General features: G+C 35.4%; 1 protein-coding gene across 2 annotated transcripts; it reads left to right on the top strand.

The window, feature by feature from the left end:
• The first annotated feature begins 1,700 nt into the window (after positions 1-1,700).
• Positions 1,701-24,316, top strand: LOC141284699 (interferon-induced GTP-binding protein Mx1-like). 2 transcript variants are annotated; one of them, XM_073817706.1, is made up of 13 exons: positions 1,702-1,858; positions 1,963-2,171; positions 2,708-2,842; positions 3,071-3,225; positions 15,393-15,531; positions 15,669-15,867; positions 15,950-16,028; positions 16,129-16,251; positions 16,345-16,477; positions 16,571-16,729; positions 21,344-21,420; positions 21,515-21,778; positions 23,856-24,316. In XM_073817706.1, exons 1-13 carry the CDS (start codon positions 1,731-1,733, stop codon positions 24,078-24,080), a joined length of 2,025 nt encoding a protein of 674 aa, XP_073673807.1. In that variant the 5' UTR covers positions 1,702-1,730; the 3' UTR covers positions 24,081-24,316. The 2 variants fall into 2 exon arrangements, with proteins under 2 accessions (XP_073673808.1, XP_073673807.1); XM_073817707.1 differs by lacking the exon at positions 1,963-2,171 and having other exon boundaries at positions 1,701-1,858; positions 23,856-24,315.
• Positions 24,317-24,558: the final 242 nt, after the last annotated feature.

Genomic DNA, 24,558 nt, shown 5'->3' with positions numbered 1-24,558 from the left:
TGCTTTAAAATGGATTTGAATATGCTAAATCACAGTGTATGCTTGCACACTCTGTGTGTTTTTGTGATATATTCCGTCAGAACAAAACAATACTTAAAACAATACTTATTCGTCCATCAGGGAACCAAAGTCAGAATTGAGTTTCGCATTGCCTGCGCGGATCTCACGATCACAATCTTGCTTGTCTGATTATCATCAGAGGATGTAGGTAGACGAAAACCTTTAAATCTGTTGCCCATACTGCTTGCTTTTGATAAAAAGTGTAGTTTACTTAGTCATTTCTCATACAACATGCTGAATTAGAAATAGACTAAAATCAAAAGATCTCAGATGATACTGCTCCATTCATCAGGGTGTTTTCAGTTTGTACTATCCTGGCCGTAGATTTGAGGTAACATCAGCCTCCACATAATCTACTAGTCGTAATGGTTTCAGGAGAGTTTAAAATAAATCAAATATAATATATTATTAGTCAGGTAAAAATATATCATGCCAATTGCATTGCCTTGCGAAAGTATTCATACCCCTTTTTTTCCTCACAGAATCTACACTCTATACACCATAATGTCAAAGCAAAAACTGAATTTTCATAACTTTGTAAATGTATTTACAGGATTTTTTTACAGTGTTGATATTCTTAGTGAACTTTCAATGAAGCTTGTTGGAGTAGAAGAGTGAGAGGGGGTCATAAATGCGCAAGGAGATTTAAGCAAGGTGGTGTCATTTGTTCTCTTTGGAGATTTCTTCATAAAGTTTTGGCTTCAAATGAAGATAATTTAATTTTAGGTCTTACACTGGTAATGCTGTTTGTGGAGCTGTTCAATCATCCTTTGCTGAGATCTTGAGAGATTTTATGTCAGTTGATTTCATAAGGCTGTGGGTGGAAGTCCATTGTAGTCATTGTGTTTCTCAGTGCACAGCATCTCAAATGTTGTTTTATTTGTTCTGCAATGACAGAACAAAGTCTGTCACCAGAAGTTTTCTGTATCATTGCCTCCCAGAACATGACTGCATTCCCAAACAGCAGGCTTTAACTTCCAAACTCAATGATTGCATTTATTGTTTTTTATCTGCTCGCTCTGAAGTGCAAGTAATTTATAATATATGAAATGTTTTATATTCAGTGGCTTCTACTTTTCTTGTGATATTTAGTGCTAGTTTGTCAGGAAGTGATGATTTTGTTCTCTGACTTGTTGGATAGAAACGGTGCTTATTTGCAAATGTTTTGTGTGAGACATCTAATTTTGCACATTATTTTAATTTGCAATTTTGGATGGAAACCAGGCTACAGTCTCTGAGTAGGCTACTTTCTCAAAATCAACTAATTTTAATGCATTGTTTTTAATAGTTTTAATGGAAACCAGCATGTTACTGTTAGTATTTGGACATTTTTTTTACAGCAAAGTGTTGCAGTGCAAAATTACAAAAGGAATTAAAACAAATCAAAACAAAACAAAAAGTAATTTTATTGACAGCTGACCTTTCTCCAGTGTTTCCACCATGCGTAATTCAGTCATCTCATATGAGTCACATTCATTTCTTAACAACCAATAAACTTTATTGATGAACATTCGTTAATAAATGTTGAAAACAGTCTGAAATATGGGCTATATAAACCTATGGAATTTTGAACTCAGCTACTTTGCTACCCAAGCATACGGTAAGAAGGCAAAAAAAAAATTCTTTTTTTTTATCATTACAATGCATAGTACTATCTAAGTGAAAGTGAAATGCTAAAAAAGTGCTGCTTTATATTAAATAAACTAAACATTTTAACATGGCACATCTCAGTTTTTTTCAGACAGATTATGGATGATCAGGACAAACTTACAGACTACGATTCCCTAGGCACTGAGAGGTATAGTATTTAGATACTTCAGATATTTGGCTGTTTGATGACTAAAAATGTATTTATGTTTTTTTTTTTTGTTTTTTTTCTCTCTCAATGTTTTAATGATAAAGCTCATTTTCAGAGTCAAAAACTCATGGAGCATTCCACAATCATTTCACTGAATCTGTTCAGCCTTTGATAGAGCTGATTGATTCTCTGCGGTTGATTGGCATTGATAAGGATGTAAATCTACCATCTATTGCGGTGGTGGGGGATCAAAGTTCTGGAAAGAGTTCTGTGTTAGAGGCACTATCTGGGGTGGCTTTACCTCGAGGAAGTGGTAAAACTCTGAAATTCGTTTTATTTCAATAAATGAAACTACATATCTCTACTGTAATAATGATCTGGTGTTCACACTTAGTAATGTTGAATAGTGAAAATCTATAAATTCGTTTTGTGGCTACTCCTAAACTTTTGTGTTGTTGAACAACATACAGTATATTAAATATGAAAAAAAAAAAAAAAAAAAAATGTAGATGTGACTGCTTTGCTATATTAATGTTAAAATGTTGTCATCATTTAGGATAGAGATTGCAACAGGCAAGCTTCATAGAGCACATAAAATCATCATAAAATTCACTGTAAATGTTTACTAAAAACCCCCCCTCAGCTATTAAAATATTCTGCATTAATGACAGATCTTAGAAATTTCTACATATTTACAATATAAAAAGAAGAGGGAGGACATAAAACTTGTTCTTGTTCTTGTTGAAATGTGCTGAAATAAATGAAATCTGAAAACTACAGATTTTCACAAAAATTATTTAGGTGTATTTGTGTTTTTATTCATTTTCTTTCTTTCTTTTTCATTTTAAGGCATGGTGACTCGCTGTCCTTTAGAGTTGAAATTACGGAAGTTAAAAAAAGGACAATGGTCAGGGACCATTTCCTACAGTGATCACAAAGAAAAATTTAATGACCCATTAGAGGTGGATAACCTTGTCAGAAAAGGTCAGTATCAACAGAAACCCTAACAAATCATAACAAATGTCATCTAAGGAAGATTATAACATTTTGATTGTAAAATTCAAATTTAAAATCCATTCTCAATTCTGCTGTGAATGCTGCACATCCCTGTGTCCTGATGTGGATTTCAAGAGTCAAATTTTCCAATACCACCTGAACAAAAAAATACTACTCTTGTTTGTGTTTGAAAACTTATGAATGTGTACTCAACAGCTCAAGACCAGCTTGCTGGAAATACAGTTGGAATGTGTGATGATCTCATCACGTTGGAAATTTCATCTCCTGATGTTTGTGACCTCACTCTGATCGATCTACCTGGTATAACCCGTGTACCTGTGCATGGTCAACCTGATGATATTGGAGATCAGGTAAAGATATACAATATCTGAACAGGCCTTTAAGCTGTAATCCTGCACCTGGGTCAGTGATGAATAAATTAGGGATGTCACAATACTCAATATAATATCGAACCGTTCGGTACGACAACCACGGTTCAATACGCGCTTGTGAATTGCGGTTTTTCGGTTTTGCATTTAAATATCTTCCTTCCTTTTATTTCTCTTGGAATTTGCTGTATGTTTGCCCACGATTTAATGTGCTGAAATGAGAAAACGCTTCCCCTCTTATATCTGAAAAAAATTACAAACTCTGCAACACACAGAGCATCTTCCATTCTAATGACATGCAATGATAAGCCTTTCTAAACTTGTTGTCCAAAAGTTATAAAAACAAGTTACAAAAACATTATAACTTGTTTTTAATTCACATCAGTCGAGTGTTTGAAATAACTTCCTTAATGTTGTGATCTGATGTGGATTCTCATCACAGAATGAAGCAGATGATAAATTCTATACTCATATTCAATGTATGTCGATTAGCAATGGCTTATGAAAATACCCGAGATGGCTTGAAGAACACAAATAAACCATATATTATTGAGTGTTTATTTTCCTTAGATTTCATCATTCAAAACGTTTACCCTTATATCTTGTTTTTAATAACTTACAGCAATAGCGATGCTTTTATCCATATTAGAGAAGCTGGAACGGAACGTTAGTAGAGCTACTTCTTTGATGCATGTGTTTTGTTTTGTTTTTGCACAAGGACGCCCTCTGGCATCCAGTATGAATGAAACCATTCTATTTTGCGTAAAAATCAAAAAAATTATACCTCTCTCAAAAGAAAAATTAAGCAGACACATACAACCACACTTTATCTAGTGTGCAGAGGTTTAAAGGTGTATTTTGTTCATTTGTTCCAAAAAAACCCACACTGAAGTGGCAAGATATCAGAACCGAACCGAACCGAACCGAAAACCGTGGTTAAAAACCGAGGTACGTATTGAACCGTGGACTAACTGTATTGTTGCATCCCTAGAATAAATCTTTTCATTTTTATTTTTTAACAAGTTTAATTTGTAAAGAAAAGGAAAGGATGTGACATGAGGCCAAGTATGGTGACCCATACTAGGAATTTGTGCTCTGCATTTAACCCATCCAAGTGCGCACACACACAGTAGTGAGCACACACACAGTAGTGAACACACACAGTAGTGAACACACACACAGTAGTGAACACACACCCGGAGCAGTGGGCAGCCATTGCTGCAGCACCTGGGGAGCAGTTGGGGGTTTGGTGCCTTGCTCAGGGGGCTCACCTCAGTTGTGGTATTGAGGGTGGAGAGAGTGCTGTACATTCACTCCCCCCCACCTACAATCCCTGCCGGACCAGAGACTTGAACCCGCAACCTTTGGGTTACAAGTCCGACTCTCTAACCATTAGGCCACGGCTGCCCCTTTTGTTAAATAAAATTAAAAGTTTATATTACATATATTTATATTCCTAATTTTATTTCTAAATGAAATCATTACAAAATAATTATTTGAGTGTCTGCAATGCCTAGCATATTATTATTTTGTGGTTAATTTGAAATTATTGCATTCTAATAGCTGGGTATTTAGTATATGCAGCATTGATTCTACTTGTAAAAACAGAAAAATAATAACAAATGTATTTAATGCAAAAACAATTTACTCATTTTGTTCACTTTTCCATTTGCTCTCTTTGATCTATTATTTGTTTGTTAAAATGAAGAATTCACATGGTTGCACCACCTGACGAATATCAGTTATGCTGAATACTGAACTGAATATAAGGTTTTAAATGCATAGCAGCTGGAATAGAACACTATATAAGAACTACTAAGCAAAAATGGTTGGTCATTTAACAATAATATAATAATTATATTATTTTGGATGATGGAATCTTACTCCATTTTGAATTGCATACATTCATACATTATTAATCATTAATTATACTTACTGTTTCTATTCGAACGTTCACTTCACATTGTGTATGAGTTATCTCCTTTTTTACCCTGTTCTGAAGCCTGATTTGTTCATGTTTGTGTAGCTGCACAAACCAATGGTACTTTAGCCCACCTCTAAGGGGCAGAGCCAACCTCTATATAAATCGGCTGACGTTGAAATTTCATCAGAATCTTCTCCTTTAGCGACGAGGATTATCTCTTCGCTGACTCTGCAAGAAGCCCAGCTAAGGAGGGGCTCAGTTCTCGCCTTGGCTGGCACTCCCTAGCTCACACTTATCCATCTCTTCAAGCACCTCTGATAGAAGGAGATCTGTTTCGTGCGGGTCACATCCTGCAGGCGCAGTGTGTACCTGAATTTTCTACCACTGTAATAGCAGACCCACATACTCAAAAAAGCAAAATTCCTCTTCCCACACTCACTTAAGTGAATGCAAGCCCCCCGCCCTCTCAAGGCTCAAGGCTTGGGCAGACATTCCAGGCGTGTCGAGCTGAGTTCTAAAGACAATAAAATGCTCACTTCAGTTTGCTCGCAGGCCACCTGGTTTCAGAGGTATTATTCAGACTTCGGTTCAGGACAACGAGGCATGTTCTCTGGCATGAAGTTTAAACACTGCTTGCAAAGGGGGCTGTAGAAACAGTTCCATCAGCGAACAGCGAGTCAGACATTTTCATCCGCTTTTCCTCATTCCAAAGAAAGATGGTGGGATCAGGCCTATTCTAGGTCTCAGACATCTGAATCGCTCGCTTATGCGACATGTTAACTCTGAAGCAGATGCTTGCGCACATCTACAGCTTTCATGTCCAGATAGCCTGCCATCACAGACCATTCTTGAGATTTGTGTTTGAGGGAGTGGCCTATCAGTACTGTCAGGACTGTCCCTGGCCTCTCACACTTTTACAAAGTGCGTAGTCGCAGCTCTTTCCCCTCTGAGACAGATTCAAATCCGCACATTGAAGTACCTCAACAACTGGCTGGTATTTGCAGATCAACCCCCAGAAAAGTCAGTTGTCGCCCAGAAAGCGAGCGGTCTTTCTGGGCACTATTATACGCCGGAACGGTCCCTGACTACTCGGCGATTGGAAACTTCTTTCAAAACGGGGACAGTTCATCCCCTCAGGGATTTTTAGAAGCTGCTGGGCCTCATGGTGGCCACTTTCTCTGTGATTCCATTGGGGCTGCTTCACATGCGGCCACTTCAATATTGGCTTAAAGCTTGAGTCTCGTCCCACACTTGGTGCCTGGGTCAATATTATATCAGGATAGACCACCACTGCATCAAGGCTGTGGCACCCTGGACAACTTCTTTTGTGTTTCAACCAGGTGTATAATTGGGACTGACCTCCAAAAGGAAGGTGGTCACAACAGACGCCTCCAACTCGGGTTGGGGTACTCTGTTGGAGAGTAATCCGCTGTTGAGGTCAGCCATAAAGCAGCATTTGCATATCAACTGCCTTGAGTTACTGGCATTTTTTTTCTGGCCTTGAAAGCCTTCCTGCCAGCCTTAAGTTGGCATCATGTCCTAATCTGCTCAGACAACACAAAGGTGGTAGCCTATATCAATAACCAAGGCGGGCTGACGTCTCGTTACCTTTATAGAATGGCTCGACACCTCCTGTTCTAGACACAGAACTAACTCCCTCGATAAGAGCAGTACATGTGCCGGGAGGTTTGAACCTAGGAGCAGACATGCAGTCCATGGGCAATGTAGCTCCGGGAGAATGGAGGCTACATCCTCTTACGGTTCAGGAAATCTGGTCTGTCTTTGGGAGGGCAGAGGTGGACCTCTGCCTTGAGTTTGGGCGTAGCGGCTGTAAAGCAGAGGAGGACAATCCAAGTGCCATGAGTAAAAGTCCTCCCCAGTATTTTGTTCCAATCACCTGGATTTGCTAATTAGCACAATTGTTCAGCAAGGAGGTCCGAGATTGGACCAAGTCATTCCTTTTGAGTCTCAAGCAAGTCTCAAGTAAACCCCCAAGCCCCTAAAGGGTTCAAGTTATTGAGATAACTGAATGATGATTCTGCCTTAGTGATGAACACCTGCTGTTAACAAGCAGCATCATTGAAGAAAAGAGAAACACAAGAACTACAGCTGACTTGAATTAACTGAACAAAACATTTCATCTCTCAAAATCTGATTAAACATCTCCACAAACAGCATCAGCAGCTTCACTCATTACTAACCAGACTGACTTCATTTCATGTCTGCAGAATCTCTTATTGCGAATTAACAGAGGTTTAGATGTTGATGTTTTATTGGTCAAGAAAAGAAAAGAAAAAAACAGTGCCACCATAATTGTGGTCAAGGGTTGCTTTAGTTTTTCTCTTGCCTCTTTGAGTAATTTAAAGTAATTTCAATATCCTGTGACAGAAAGCGTTTGTGCATTGCTGAATCAAAAGCTTGCAGCAGCAGATTAGCTCACACTCTCTCCATAGAACTCATTTGGGTAAGCAGCATGAAGTGGTCTCTCTCTCTCTCTCTCTCTCTCTGCTGAATGACAAGTAGATCCTCTGTAATAATAGCAGGTGTTCATCACTAATGCACAATCATCATTCAGTTATCTCATTAACTTTAACTCCTTAGGGGCTTGGGATTTTACGTGGGACTTGCTTGAGACTCAAAAGGAATGACTTGATCCAATATCGAACCTTCTGGCTGAAAAACTGTGCTTATTAGCAAATCCAGGTGATTGGAACAAAATACTGGGGAGGACTTTTACTCATGGCACTTGGATTGTCCACCTCTGCTGTAAAGTCGTCCTCAACCATAGACACGGTTACGTGCATCCCTAAAGTGCTCTCAACTCAATTTAGAGCCCAGGTTATTACTCTGTTGGCACTCCCCAATCCCCTTTGAGGGCTTTGAGGATTTACTTGGAGTGGTTCAGTCGGCCGGAATCACTAGCCATGCTACAAGCTGCACGCCAATTGATGACGGTCACTTCAGTCAAATGATTATGATGAAATGGTGCTGCGAGCCAACTTGTACAGTATAGAGGTCGGCTATTTACACTGCTCAAAGTGTATTTGGTCACACAATACTTGCTGTGTTAAATGAACACTGAAGCAGAGTTGAGTTGATAATGTTAACAAGCTGAATGAAAGAGAAACAGAAACTCCAAAAACAGCATCACCAGCTTCCAGAGGTGGAAAGAGTAATAAAATATGCTACTCCAGTAAAAGTACTATTACTTCAATGAATTTTTACTTAATTACAAGTAAAAGTACTGGTCAAAACATCTACTCAAGTAAAAGTAAAAAGTAACTCATTTAAAATTTACTGAGTATTTTTTTTTTATTTTTTTTTATTTTTATTTTTTTTGAACAGCAGAGGTGGGTGGGGGATTCTAGTGTTATTCAAAAAAGACAAGGGGATATAAATCTAAACCTGGTTGTTTTTAATTGAGGAAACAACTTTACAAACTAAAATGCAATAAAAGCAAATAAGATACAATAAAAAATAAATAAGCATATAAAATATTTAGGGAAATTTTAGTGCAAATGATCCCATAAAACTTTAAACATCACAACCACTGAATGTGGCATAAACTGTGCACTGTAAAAAACAACCTATAGAATCTACTCAATAAAATGGGGTAAACTGATGTAACAATTTGCATAGTTTGTTTGGGTAGATTCTATCCTATATATCTGAGTAAACAATACCTGAATTGATCAGCTAAGACAAACTAAAAAAAGTAGGTAAAGTCTACACAGCAAAAAGCCCAGTATTAAATGAACTCACCCAATAGTTTGAGTCCATACTCAAGAGTATTAAAATGAACACTGAAGCAGTGTTAGAGTTATTGAGGTAATTAAGTTATTCATTGAGTGGTGATTGACCATTATTAAAGACCTGATGTTAAAAAGCAGAATCACCAAAAGGAGAAAATCTAATTTTGTAAGTCACCATTATAGAGGTCAGTGTTAGCATTAGTTTAGCCCTTTACCATTAACTTCTTAACATTAGGTTTTGTTTGGGTGCTCTAATTGAGTTATAACAATCAGACAAACCAGAAGAAATTAGATTATGTGATGTTGAACATGCTTTGACAAAGTCATAATGTAATGACCTGAATAACAGAGTTATATTTTATTTATTAATTACGCTGGATTAATCAGAAAGGTGTTTTTGAAGCTTATTTTGACAAAAATATGCACATACTTTAGAAATAGACACACAGACATCAACAATCAGCATGAGAATCACAACAATGGTGACCATCAAAAACGTATGTTGTAGCCAATCAAAACTCATCCGTGTCTCCCATCATGCTTTGCGGCATGAATAAATTATGAGCTGATGATTTCCGTGATGTTTAGAGTTGATCTGTTTCTGAATATGCTGTTTGTCACCATTGTTGAGATTCATATGCTGATTCATGATGTCTGTGTGTGCCTAAAAGAGCATCTTTTAAAAAAAATTGATCAGAGGAGCTTGTAAAAAGGCCAATCAAAAAAAAAAAAAAAAAAAAAAAAGGCTTTATTATTTTTGCTGCTGTGAAACCCCAAAGCAGTTGTAATGAATAAAGGATATAGAACTGGAAGACTGCACTCTAAAGATTTCAGTGGCTCAAATTAAGCTTATTTTAAACCAGAATCACCACCACTGCATGACTTTTGCTCTTTAGCTTGTCTGGCTGGTTTAACTAAACAGCTAAACAAAACTTAATGCTAAAGAGCTACAGGTCAAGAGCCCAACTAATGCTAACACTGACCACTATAATGGTGACATAAAAATTTTGGTGTCTTCAATAATTTTCAATCACCACTCAATGAATCACTTAATTACCTGATTAGCTTTGACACTGCTTCAGTGTTGATTTTAACACTCTGAGTATGGACTCAAATAAACTCCCGGGAGAGTTCATTTAATACTGAGCTTTTTGCTGTGTAGACTTTACCTACTTTTTTTTTTTTTCTTAGCTGATAAATTCAGGTATTCTTTACTCAGATATATAGGATAGAATCTACCCAAACAAACTATGTAAATTGTTTCCTCAGTTTACCCCATTTTATTGAGTAGATTCTTAAATTCAGGTATTATTTACTCAGATATATAGGATAGAATCTACCCAAACAAACTGAGTGCAAATTGTTACACCAGTTTACCCCATTTTATTGAGTAGATTCTATAGGTTGTTTTTTACAGTGTGGATTCAGTAGAGCAGGGGTTCCCAACCTTTTTTACTCTGGGGCCCTCCTCCTTCTCTGGTCAACCTTGCAAGGCCCCCTATGCCTGACATGTCCTCTTATTTATTATTATCTTATTTATTTATTTACTTATTTACTTCCGCAGTAAAGAGAAAAGCATTTATTTTTAAACCTTTTTTATTAACCAAAACATTTGTTTTGCCTTATTATTCTTCTACTGCATGTTATAAAAAAACTCAAAATTCAAACAAACTTTACATTAAAACTTTAAATATACCTTATAACCTTTAAAGAAAACCTCTGATAAATTCTAACTTTTTTAAATTATATATACAGATTTAAAGCGCATGAATTCCTTACTTCAGACATTCTTTACAACTTCAGAGTACTTTTTCTTAAATAACTGAACCTGCCTCAGCAACACACTCAAAAAAATGATTCTTTAAACTAACTCAATTCAGTTATGGACAGTGGTTCCAAACAACCAAATAGTTTTTTTATTAACATATAAGGATTTTTTTCAATCTATTCAAAATTATTCTGTTAAGACAACACAATTGAATTAGGAAAATCAATGTGAAATAGTAATGTCCAACCAAATCAATGTAATCAATGTCCTTTAACATAAAACCATTAAGTTTAGTCAGCTTGTTTTGGTTTACTAAAAAATAGGCCAAACAGCTCATAATTTATTCATGCCGCAATGCATGATGGGAGACATGGATGAGTTCTGATTGGCTACAACATGGTTTTTTGGTGGTGATTCTCACACTGATTCTTCATGTCTGTGTGTCTAAAAGCAAAAAAGCTTTTTTTTTTTTTCTTTCTTCATCTGTCTTATAAAGCCAAAACTGACAGATCTTTTGTTCACAGTTCTATTGAAATCTGTAAGGAAAACCTAAGTCAAGTATTTAAATCACTATATGATGATAGCTATTTTAAGTACAGTCAATGCTACTTGATGACTTTTGTTCTTGGTTTGTCTAGCTGTTATAACTCAGTAAAAGCAGCCAAACAAAACCTAACATTGAAGATTTAAGGGTCAAGAGCCCAACTAATGCAAACATTGACCACTATAATGGTTGCTTAATTTTTTTTTTTACTCTTTTGGTGATTCTGCTTATTAACATCAGGTGTCTGTAATAATGATCAATCATGATTCTTTATCAAATACTTTAGAAATTGTCACATCCCGTTTTTGAATGGTGAAATTAAACCCTTTGCGTTACTTTAACAATTCATAATTAAGTAAAGTGGATAATTAAACAGCTTAAGTTAAGCACAATACAACAGTGTTTTGGCGGACAACAATATATATATATATATATATATGTTGTTTTAAAATAAAATATTTAAATAAAACCAACAATGGCACAAAACCATTTTTTTAGTGCAGGGAGATGCCAAAAGACCACTTAACCTATCCCTTTGAACTTAACTGACTGAATATCTACTGTTTGTATCCATTAAAAAAATTAACATACGAATTCAAACTACAGCAAATACATTCTAAATCTGTTGAAACACATCGATGTGAAGGTTCGACAAAGACACGATCAGTGAACTGTCAGTGTGCGCCTGATGCTCATAAACACAGAGCCTCACTCCTCTTCTATGGGTGAGCACTCATTATAAAACACTCACAGGACAGTAATTTGGACAACTAGGCTAATGTTTTGAAATTTCACGCAAAAATACGATAGAGATCAGAGGGTGCATAGTTTGTGAATCGGACATATGTGTGCCTAATGTATGACTCTGATATACACGAGTGTTAATCGCGCACAACTGTTATTACCTTACATTAGCACGACGGTTTGCTTCATGCATGCAGCCATGAGATGTGACTCTGCAAAACTGTGCCTTGTCCGTCTCCATCTTTTCTGAGTTGAACTGCGTTTGTTCTCCCGCTCATCAAGCAATCAGTAGTTTCCAGTGCGTGATCCCTTCCTTCCCTCCACGCACATTTTTTTTATTAATTTGTTTTATTATTATTATTATTATTATTATTATTATTTATTTTTTTACTCAGTAACGGATAATATTTAAAATGTAGTTAAGTACAATACTTACATCAAAACGTACTTAAGTAAAAGTAGAATTACAAAATTTAAAAGTTACTTTAAAAAGTGGAAGTACACAAAAAACCTACTCAATTACAGTAACGCGAGTAAATGTAATTCGTTACTTTCCATCTCTGCCAGCTTCACACATAACTAACCAGTTTGTCTTAAAAGCTATTATTTAGAACAGAGGTTTAGTTGTTGAATTTTTGTTTTCTTTTGCACATAATGAAAAAGTTAATGAATTGACTGTTAATGAAAGCTATATGTTAACTAGAAAATTTAACTGATTTTAAATACACTTTATAACCGAAACATTTTGAATATCTGGGAAGTAGATGCAAACATTCATCAATAATCAGCATATGAATCTCAACAATGGTGACAAAAAACCAAAATGCTTCATGCTGCAGTGCATTCTGGGAGCACCAATCAAAACCCGTACATGGCTCCCAGAATGAATTGCTTTATATTTATTGTCACAATCGTTGAGATTCATATGCTGATTCTTCAACTCCATGTCTGCAATTCAGAAAACAAAAAATCTTATATAATTTATCTATAATCTGTTAAAATTTAATCTGAAGAAATAATAATAATTACATCAGTGATTCTCAACTCCAGTCCTCGGGCCCACTGCTCTGCACATTTTGTATGTTTCTGAATCTGACACACTCAGTTAAGTTCATGGGTCTTTCTCCTAACGAGCTGTTTATCTGAATCAGGTGTGTTAAAGGAGGAGACATACAGAATGTGCAGAGCAGTGGGCCTTGAGGACTGTAATTGAGAATCACTGAATTACATAATGATTTCTTTCAGCATGAAGCTTCCTAATTGTATTTTCACTTGGATATTATCCACTATAGTAATGTATTCTGAGAACAGAACTGAAGCAACAAGAGAAAAGACATAATTGTAGATTTTAGGGTCGAGACCCAACAAAAGTAAACACTGACCACAGTGATGGTGATGTTTTAAGAAATTAAATCAACATCTAAACCTCTGTTAATTCTCATTGAGAACTTTTGTATGACAGAAATAAAGTCAAACTGGTTAGTAAGTGACTGAAGATGGTGATGCTGTTTGTGGAGCTGTTTAATCCTCCTCTGCTGAGATATTCAGAGATTTATTGTGCTTTATTCAGCTGATTTGATCTGAGGCTGTGACTGGAAGTCAGTTGTAGTTGTGCTTCTGTTTGTCTCTTCTCTTCTTCTTTGTTTGTTTCTCTTTTCTTCGGTAATTCTGCTTGTTAACTCTGCTTCAGTGTTATTTTAATGCTGTATTGTGGGACCAAATCCACTCTGAGATGTGTTAATCCCTGAAGGTTCCTGAAATAACGTCCCCCAACCCTGTAAAGATCTCCACATCATGATCATCTTGGGAAACGTTCTGTGAATGTCATTGACACCAGAGGGGACGTTCTGAGAATGCTCTGGGAACATTACATTTTTAGCAGAGAAATCCATATACCTGACATGAGTGCATCCACATCATCCACCAATGAAAATAGAGCTTATGCGGTGGCGTAGGCAGCAATGTGATTGGATGATATTTAACATATTTTGTGTTGAACACATTGTGTTCTCTCTCTCTCTCTCTCTCTCTCTCTCTCTCTCTCTCTCTCTCTCCCTCTCGCGCGCTCTCTCTCTCTCTCTCTCTCTCTCTCTCTCTCTCTCTCTCTCTTTACACATGATCAACTTAAAATGACACAAAAATGTGTTAAAATGGCAATAACACAAAAAAAGTGTTAATAATTAACACATCCTTTTTTAGAGTGCACACACTACCACTACTTGCAATAAAACAGCTTTTTTACTCTTGAAAGTATTGGTAGTGTGAATGTTGTTTTTTAGAATTAAATAAATTAAATAATTAAATAGTTTTTTAGACTGTTCATTTGTGCAGTCAGTGACAAACATGCATGAATTAATTAATACATTTAGGAAGTTTAGAAAGAAACACATTAAATTCAGTTTCAAATCAGTGAACTTCTAAATTTTTTGTTTGTTTTTTTTAAGCTGACACACAGCTAAATCCCCAGTGTTAATTTAACACTCCCCAGTGTTGATTGTGGACTCATATATACACTGAAGCAGTGTTGAAGTTAATGAGATAATTAGGTGATTAACGAAGTGATGATTGATCATTATTGAAGACACCTGATGTTAATAAGCAGAATCACCAAAGGAGACAACCAACATTTTTAAGCAACCATTATAGTGGTCAATATTTGCATTAGTTAGGCTCTTGACCCTTCAATCTTCAATATAAGGTCTTGTTTTGTTGTAATTACTGAGTTATAACAGCCAGACAAGCCAAGAACAAAAGTCATCAGGTAGCATTGACTGTGCTTGATGTAATCATCACATAGTGATTTTAGTGTTTGACATAGGATTTCTTACAGATTACAAAAAACTGTAAACAAAAAAAGCAATCAGTTTTGGCATAATCAGACAGATGATGAAAAAAAGAGTATATTTTAAATTAGACACACAGACATGAATAAGCAGCATGAAAGTCACAACAACATTAGAGAATCACAATTAACATCAGGTGTCTTCAATAATGACCAATCATCACTTCGTTAATCACCTAATTATCTCATTAGCTTCAACACTGCTTCAGTGTATATATGAGTCCACAATTAACACTGGGGATTTTGTTGTGCAAATTGAATTTAGTCAAAATAAACTCAAGAAGAAAAAATAAACTTTCTTACACATTCATAGATAGATAAAACATATCCACGAATGATCAGCACTACAGCTTATTTTCAAGTGTGAACAGACTGTAGGAAAATGTACACATTTGCCACAAATCATTCTCCAAACTCTTAGCCTCATACTTAAATGACAACTTTTCACCATCCATCCTTTTTTTTTAATGAATGGATATTCTACATTATAGAAATAAAACAGCGTCTGTGGTGTTTAATGGTGACTGAAAGAATCTTACCTCTTTAATCAAAGGAGATTTATCTTTTATTTTTAGATCAAAAACTTGATACTAAAATATATAGCCAAAAATGAGACCATCATTTTAGTTGTTGTGCCCTGCACTGTTGACCTAGCCACAACAGAAGCACTAAGAATGGCCCAAGAAGTAGACCCAGAGGGATACAGAACTCTTGGTTTGTATAATGTATAATGTATGCCTGTATTTCTATAATATATTTTTAACACATACATTTCATGAATGCTACATACATGTAATGGTATGATTCATGCTTATCCCTAACTCTTTTTTTTTGTTGAACGCATGGGTTAGCAATTCTCACAAAACCAGACCTTATTGACAAAGGGGCAGAAACTGGTGTTTTGAACATTGTCCAGGGCAAAGTCATTCCTCTCAGCAAGGGTTACATTGTTGTGAGATGTCGTGGTCAGAGTGACATCAATAATAAAATCCCTCTTTCTAAAGCCTTGGAAATTGAAATGCAATTCTTTAGGAACCACAATTATTTCAGGTAATTAATGCATCCATAATATAAATCTGTACACAGTTAATCTGTGGTTTGCATATATCAAAAATATGTTTATTCTTTACAGCTCCCTACTGATTGACAGAAGAGCATCTATTCAATGCCTGGCAGACAGGCTGACCAAAGAATTGGTTGACCATATCAAGGTAAGCACTAAATGATTAGAGGGATTATGCTCTTACCTTGTTTCTTGACTTAATAGATGTAATAGTTAATATATCCAGTTATACTTTCTTATGGACACAGAAATCGCTACCCTACTTGACTGAGCAGATTCAGACTACACTACTCAATGTGCAAAGGGAGATTAAAAGGTACGAGAAGGGTCCACCTTTAGATGAAGAGATGATGGGACCTTTTCTCAGTGAGGTAATAACAATGAATCTTATCTATATCTATTGATTCCATAAGTAATTATGGGAGTTTTTTATATACATATATTGATGATTCTTCCTTAAATAGATAATAATAAAGTTCAACGCTCAAATCAATGATCTGAGTAAAACAGGACATTCAAAGGACAGAAACATTTATGCACTTCTACGTCCTGAGTTCAAGAAATGGGACATCTATCTAAGAGCCACTGAAGTGTCATGTAAGTCAAGATTTGTTAACAATTTGTGCCTTTAGTAGAACTTCACCAAGATCCCTAAACCTGACATTCTCTTTTCTATTATTACAAATGCAGTCAAAGCAAGGGTCATTAAGATGATAGACGAGTATAATGAAAAGCATCGTGGCAGAGAATTGCTAACATTCAGTGACTTCAGTGAATTTGAAAGTGTCATCAAAGACCATGTGGGAGCCCTTCAAGAACCAGCTTTGGCAGCACTAAAGCATGTACGAGGTACAGTGTGTATTTTTTAAATATACAGTATAGTCATCCATTTTTAGCAATAAACATTTTTAGTGTACCCAGAGTAACTCTAAAGTAGGTATAGCACACAGAAAAAAATACAAATAAAAAACTTGCCTTGACCCCTCCTGTATGGTACATTTTAGATACATTTTGATTCTCCGATTTCTCTCAAAACTGCTTGAGAATGTGGTCACTATTTAAAGGAACATGACGCTATTTTTGAAAATAGGCTAATTTTTTTTTTTCAGCTTCCTTAGAGTTAAACAGTTGAGTTTTACTGTTTTCAAATCCATTCAGCCGATCTTTGGGTCTGGCGGTAGCACTTTTAGCATAGCTTAGCATAGATAACTGAATATGATTAGACCGTTAGCATTTTGGTCATAAATTACCAAATAGTTTCGATATTTTTCCCGTAGTTACATCGTGAAAAGTTCTTATTTTTTAGGCTGATATGTCTAGGAACTAGTGTTGTAGTACTCGAGTCGGTCTCGAGACCATTATTTACTTACTCGGTCTCGTCTCGGACTTGAAAGAAAAAATACTCGGTCTTGACTCGGTGTCGACCTTCATTGGAAGAAGGTGGACTTGTAATTTTAGACAGAGACAACGAGACCGTTTCCCCCATGTTTTTAACCCTTTAGCGCGTATGATCACACCCGTGTGATTTGTCTTGGCTGGTTCCTGAAGCGTAAGATCACACCGGTGTGATTTGAAAGTTTGCCACATCACATTTAGTGTTTTCAACCATATAATGCTTATTTTAGGTTTCAGACATTTAAATACACATAAGTACTAGCAAAACCATACATTTATAGTTTGTAAAATACACACTAATGTCTATGAAAGCGGCAATAATGATCCTACAAATATATTCTGACAACATTCGCTCTCCTCTTCTCCCAGCACACCAGAGACTTACTTTAATGTCTTTCGGGAGGAGAGGACTAATTTGCATGTTGTAAATCCTGCAGCTCGGATTCAGCGCGAACAAACATGGCGGTGCCCATCACCCGGTATAGATTAACTAACGCGGTCATTATAAAAGTGTTTCAAATTTTTTCTGATATTTCGAAATCGGAATATCAGATATTTCATAATATAGTGAGCATGCTTGTGAATAGTAATAATAAAAAAGGAAAAACGAAATAAAAGCGATCCATGTGTCTTACAGTGCTGTTGTGGCTGTGGTGTGTCATATGACGCGTCGCCATGGAAACAGTAATGCGAAACATTCTAAAATAACGGTCGCCTAAAAAACTAACTCTTTGGGGACAGATAGAATTTTTTAAACTCACGTGAACATTTCATGGTAACACTTTATAATAACGTTCAGTTGTAAGTCTTTTATAAGTGATTAGTTAATGATGAAATAATCATTTACAAAACATTCACAAATGATTATTAAGTGATATGCTAACAATTTGTGTATATTTTGTTAATTCATTTACAAGTCATTTACAAATTAATTTACAAGTAATTAGTTAATGATGAACTAATTATTTACAAAACATGACTATGTGTTTATAAATTATGAATAAGTGATATGTTCATTTTATTGTAAGTACTATGCTAACAATTTACCCATCTGTCGTAAATTATCTGAAAAATGGCATATCATGACATAATCAAACAGATCCTTAGTAAATGGTTAAAAATTACTAGTTAACCCCTTAACTTTTTTTTAAGTTTATCCAAACTTAAATTGTAATTCATGAACACTTTGGATCTAAGGTAGGTCTCTTTTTAAAGAAAACAATCAGCAGATTACTGCAGAAGCGGAATTAAAAAAAAAAGTATTAACAAATTACAGAAGTTTAAATTTACTGTAAAGAGTACAATTTTTATTATATTTAATAAAAATTATTCCAAATTTGAAGTTGATATGAAAAAAATCGAGGTTCCTGTAAAAGTTTGTGGGTGTTATAAAATACTAAATAACCTTATATAATTCATACACTACATGGTGCATAGTGCTTTAGTGAATAAGTGCAGAGTGTATAGTGCGTCATTTGGGGTGCAGCTCATGTTTGCCAGAGAAAACATCTTTACCCTCACCAGTCAGCCCTTACATTGCAGTACACACTTAAAAGTATTCAAAAGCTGTTGATGAATAAATAATGAATAAATCATTTGCAAATCTTTCTGCATCCCCTAATCTAAAGTGTAAACTACTCATCAGTTGTAAATGTTTTACAAACCTGCCGGTTACAGGTTGTGTGGGCATCAGGTGGGTATACACACTGAGTGAAAGACCTCTGAAAAATGAGTAAAACATTTACAACTGATGAATTGTTTACACTTTAGATTAGGGGATGCAGAAAGATTTGTAAATGATTTATTTATAATGCGATCTTCAGCAAAGGATAAACATTTAAATGATTGATATTTTAATTATTTTTAAGTGACAAATAATATATTAACTAGAAACGTATTAACCACTTACTAAGGATCTGTTTGATTGTTTCATGATATGCTATTTTTTTTTTAATTTTTGTAAATTGTTAGCCTATTACTTAATAATCATTTGTGAGCATATAATCATGTTTTGTAAATTATTAGTTCATCATTATCTAATCACTTGTAAATGATTTATAACTTAATCTACAAAACATATATAAAAATACTAACATATCACTTATTAATCACTTATGAATGCATAGTGATGTTTTGTAAATGATTAGTTCATCATTAATTAATTACTTGTAAATAACTTGTAAATGAATTAGCAAAACATACACAAATTGTTAGCATATCACTTATTAAACATTTATGAATGTTTTGCAAATCATTATTTTGTCATTAACTAACCACTTATAAATGACTTACAACTGAACGTTATTATAAAGTGTTATCCATTTCATGGTATATATTCTAAAATATTAACTATTACAACTATAATGTTATTAGTATCAAAATGCAACACCTTCAACTTTAATCAAATGTTGACATCATGCCATAGGCCTACTAAATTTTGACTCCAGCTGAGCTCCTAGTCTTAAAATATTATTCTGAGAAAAAGTTTGGTAGACAAGTGTGCCAGCTAGACTGCTCCTATAGCCAACAATCCCCACTCTACCCTTCGTGAATTTAATGGCTGAATATGATACTTGGGTGATGTTAAATGTAAGTAAATCATGAAAATCTGCTCTTTTTTTTAATCGGTCTCGATGCGGTCTCGACTCCTTAAAGACTCGGTCTCGACTCGGACTTGCTTCCTCAAAGACTCGGTCTTGACTCGGACTCGACTGTATTTGAAAACCTACGGACTCGGTCTCGACTCGGTCTCAACCCTTCAAAGACTCGGTCTTGACTCGGACTCGGCACAGGCGGTCTCATCCCCATCACTACTAGGAACTATACTCTCATTCCAGCGTAATAATCAAGGAACTTTGTTGCTGTACCATGGGTGCAGCATGCTCAATGATATTACACAGTGCCTGAAAATAGTCCCCAGCTAGGTAACTTCAAACGTGACTGGCACTAAGTTTCTGTGAACTAAGTTAGCCTATTTTGAGGCGCTGCGTAATATTATTACGCCTGCTGCACCCATGGTATGGCAGCAAAGTTCCTTGATTATTATGCCGGAATGAGAGTATAGTTTCTAGCCATATTGCCTAGAAAACCACAACTTTTCATTTTCTGTCTGTACATGATATAAATACAGAAGAGTCAAGTTTTAAATAAGAAACATAACTCTGAAACTCTTCGTCATTTTTGAGTAATCAGATTCAATGATCTATGCTAAGCTATGCTAAAAGTGCTACCACTAGACCCAGAGATCAGCTAAAAATGGTAAAACTCAACTGTTTAATTTAACTTTAAAACTATCTGTCATTTTATGATCTCTATTAATGCTTCCAGTCAGGTTTCCATACTCTTTACAGCCTTGATACAGCACTCCTCAGAGTAGTAAATTATCTTCTTATGGCTGTAGACTCTGGTTCCATCTGTACTTTAATTCTATTAGATATTTCTTCTGCATTTGATGCCATCTCTCACTGCATTCTCATATCTCGACTCTCTGCTCTTGGTCTATTTCTGGTTCCACGGCATAGGTTACCAACATTTAGTGGCAGGGCCTTCTGTATCACGGACCCCACACTCTGGAAAACCATTCCCCAAAACATTCACAACATCACATCATTACAAGATTTCAAAGTCCACTTTAAAATATATCTCTTTACCTCATGTTTCTCTGATGTCTTTAGACTACTCTTTAGTCCTCTGATCTGTTTCAGGTTAATATCTCTGTGTGTTATGATTTTCTTTCTGTGCCTGTGCTTATGCTTACTGTTAAGTTTCTTTTTATTTACTATTGCAATCAACCTTGATTTGTTTAATTTCAATGATTTGCATGTTATTTTATTCTGCATCATGCTTATGTTTTTTCTCTTCTGTACCCTGATCATGTCCATTTGTGTTGTTTTTTCTTTGTTGTCTTCCTATTGTAAAGTGACCTTAAGTTTGTAGAAAGCCACTATATAAAATAAGCATTATTATTACTATTTAATTACAAAATAACAGTTATATAATAAACATAATAAAAAAACAACAAAATAAAAATTTTCCTCCTTGTCATATATACTAAAATTTCTCTTTCAGAGATTGTTCAGAATGTGTTGAGAGACATATGTTATTCATGTTTTGACCAATTCCCTTCACTGAGATACATTGTTTCTGTAAGTCCAACTTTATTATTGTTGTTGTTATTAATAATATTTTTTTAGTAGTAGTAATAGTAGTATATGCAATGTATTATGTTGCTCTTTTCAGAAAATGATTAATGACATTCAGTCAAAGCAAGAGGTCAAAGTGGATAAAAGAATCAGGGAGTTCATTGATATGGAGCAACTAGTCTTCACTCAGGACAAGGTATTACAACAGAAACTTAATTACTCTGACGTCCCTCAGAAGACTGGGATGGACCCTTCTGACGAGAAACTCTATGATGATGACGACACAATTTTTAATTCCAAAGGCTGTGCATTGTTGGATACAAGACATCTAATACCAGACAAACTGGTTCTCTATTATGAGGTGGGTTGCAAATCATACAATGAAATGTAGTTATTTATTGACAGTGTCACAATGTAAAAATGTGGCTAATTAGGGGCCAAGCACCAAAGGGGCGTAGGCGTCTATTGTATCCGCTGGCATTTTTTATTATTAGGAGCCAAGCACGGAAGGTGCGAAGGCACCTAATAAAACCATTGGCATTCTTATTATTCTTCCGTTTCCGCTCTTGAGTCTATGACTGCCTATAGAACCGCTTGCAGGAAAGTTGTGAAATTTGGCACACTGATAGAGGACAGTCTAAACTGTCGCCATAGCAAATTGGAAGTCTCTAACTCAAACTCTCTAGCGCTACAACTTGTCCAAAGTTTCACTCATGTTTATTCTAATAACTTTTGAACCGTAAGACACAAAATAAAATAAAAAATAAAAACATTTTTTTCTCTTTATCCTTGAATGGACACCAAAATTTAAAAATTCGAACTCCTCTGGGAGCAAATTTGACTCGGATCATCTTCAGACAATGCTGACAAAAATTTTGGGATTTTGTGTAAATATACGAAAGATGCCGTAAAGATACCAAAGTGCATCTGAAGCTGTATCTCTGCAAAGCTTTGAGATATTTCCAACAAATTTTCTATGTGGCATTGTCACCTCAGACTGATTACACCACAACAATTTGGTAACAGCGCCACCTAATAGTCAAGATTAATAAACCATTCATTAACCATTAATTATGAAATTTTCAAAAATGCTAACAACTGTAGAATGCATTAGCATTATTGCGTTATTATTGTAATGAAATTGGTCTCAAAATATTCCTTTGGTCATGCCAACAACATAGATACCAATTATACCATAGTTGGCCGAACTTCCTGTCTGCCATATTGATTTATGTTGAAAACCTACTTTTCAAACTCTTCCTAGACTGTTGGTCCAAAATTTCATCAAAATTGAGACAGATCATCTTCAGACTGTGCTTACGAAAAGTTTGAGACCATGATTATCATGTTTTTAGATTTCATGTTGATATATAAAACTGTTTTTGTACAGTGCCACTACAAATTTTAGGCTTGATACCAAAATGATTCTGAGGCTTTATCTCTGCAAAAGCTTTGACATAATGACACCAAACTTTGTGTGTGCCTTTGTCACCACACACTAAACACACCACATCGATTTGATAACAGCACCACCTGTTGGTCAAATGTGATAAGCCATTAAATAATATTATGAGCAGTTTTGCATTACTTTTCTGTCATTTTGACTAAAATCATCTCAAAATGGCTTCCTTTACTCATTGTTGCAGTAGGTCTGGTGCTAGATGCCACGCTAAACACTTCATTTTCCCATTAGTGTGCTTGGCCCCGTAATTGCTGTTTGCAGCTATATTTTATCTTGTAATTATGGTGTGCATACATTCTAATATAACATAATTCTAATATAAGTAGGCTTTAAAGGTGGATTGTGTACTTTCCACTCTGCTAGCATCACAAAGCAAAATGGTTGTGTTAGTGTTGCTTTATCTGGCTGGTTGGGTTGCTTAAATAACTTTGAAACTACAGTACATGTTAACTAGCATCATAAGGGTATTATTTTACTGTTTGCTTCAGATCTGCTAAAACTTAATTTTGATGGTCCCCCCAACAGACATTCTACTGACTATAAACATCTACTTGCAATATGTCAACTTATACTAACCCTAAACCAACAGTCAACTAATAATGATAATACTGACTTCTAGTTGATATGTTGTTGCAGATTAATGAGACTAAGTTGACATGTACTTGAAAACTTAGTAGAATGTCTAAATGGTACCATTGAAATGTGTAACCTATATGTTATTTCCATGGAGAACCAAAAATAGTTCTTCTTTTTGTTTTTAAGAGTGGACTAGATGAAGATGAACAGTTAAATTCAATTTTAAACATTTCTAAAAAAAAGTCTGTGTGTTCATCCACACCACACATTGTCAGTGCATTTGCACTAGAGGTTCACCAAAGAGATAACTGTAGATGGTAACCAACCTCAAAGGGTGCATCAAATATATCCTTATTTTCCAAGTGAATATTATAGTGATTCATGTCCTGTCTCCATATAGATCATCTATCAACGCCTGACAGACTATGTGCCCATGCTGCTAATCCTTTTCATGCTAAAGGATGCCGCTAAGATACTGCAGCATCAAATGCTAGAATTGAGGAATGGGGCAGATGTTGTCGAGCTGCTAAAAGAAGACTCAGAGCGAGGGCGCAGGAGAGCTGATCTAAATAAGCGTCTAGAACGCCTCACACAAGCTCAAGAACTAATGAGTAAAAGACTCTGAGACTAAGACATCTTTTTAAAACATCATTAATATGAATACATTTAGAGCTGCAGAATATGACCACTGGATATATTATAATTGAAAAATCTGATTGTATTTCAGTATAGTTCTGTCAGTTAAATCAGTAGTAGCAAACAATTTTCATAAAATACACAATTCCTGTAATATCTCTTCAATTTGTTAGAAAATAAATAAACACTTGTATAATGAAGTAAAAAGGTGTCTGTACTCTCTAGACACATTTTAAACACACACACAAAAGGTCAAATACATCCATACAGCACATGTTCACAAAGTACTTTCAGTGTGAATGGCTGCTTATTGACATGACTGCCCTGCTGAAAAAACCAGCATATGCTGGTTTTTTCAGCAGGGTGAGCAATAGCTAAATTTTCTCAATGCTTCTGCACAAAGTAGCTTTTTGTTTGTAGGTGAATATTCACTCTATCCACTGATGTTTGTTTTGTGTTTATAATTC

The sequence above is a fragment of the Garra rufa genome, chromosome 14, assembly GCF_049309525.1.
Source record: "Garra rufa chromosome 14, GarRuf1.0, whole genome shotgun sequence".
Classification (NCBI taxonomy): domain Eukaryota; kingdom Metazoa; phylum Chordata; class Actinopteri; order Cypriniformes; family Cyprinidae; genus Garra; species Garra rufa.
The sequence above is the reverse complement of the archived record's forward strand: the minus strand, read 5'-3'. Positions and strand labels throughout refer to the sequence as shown.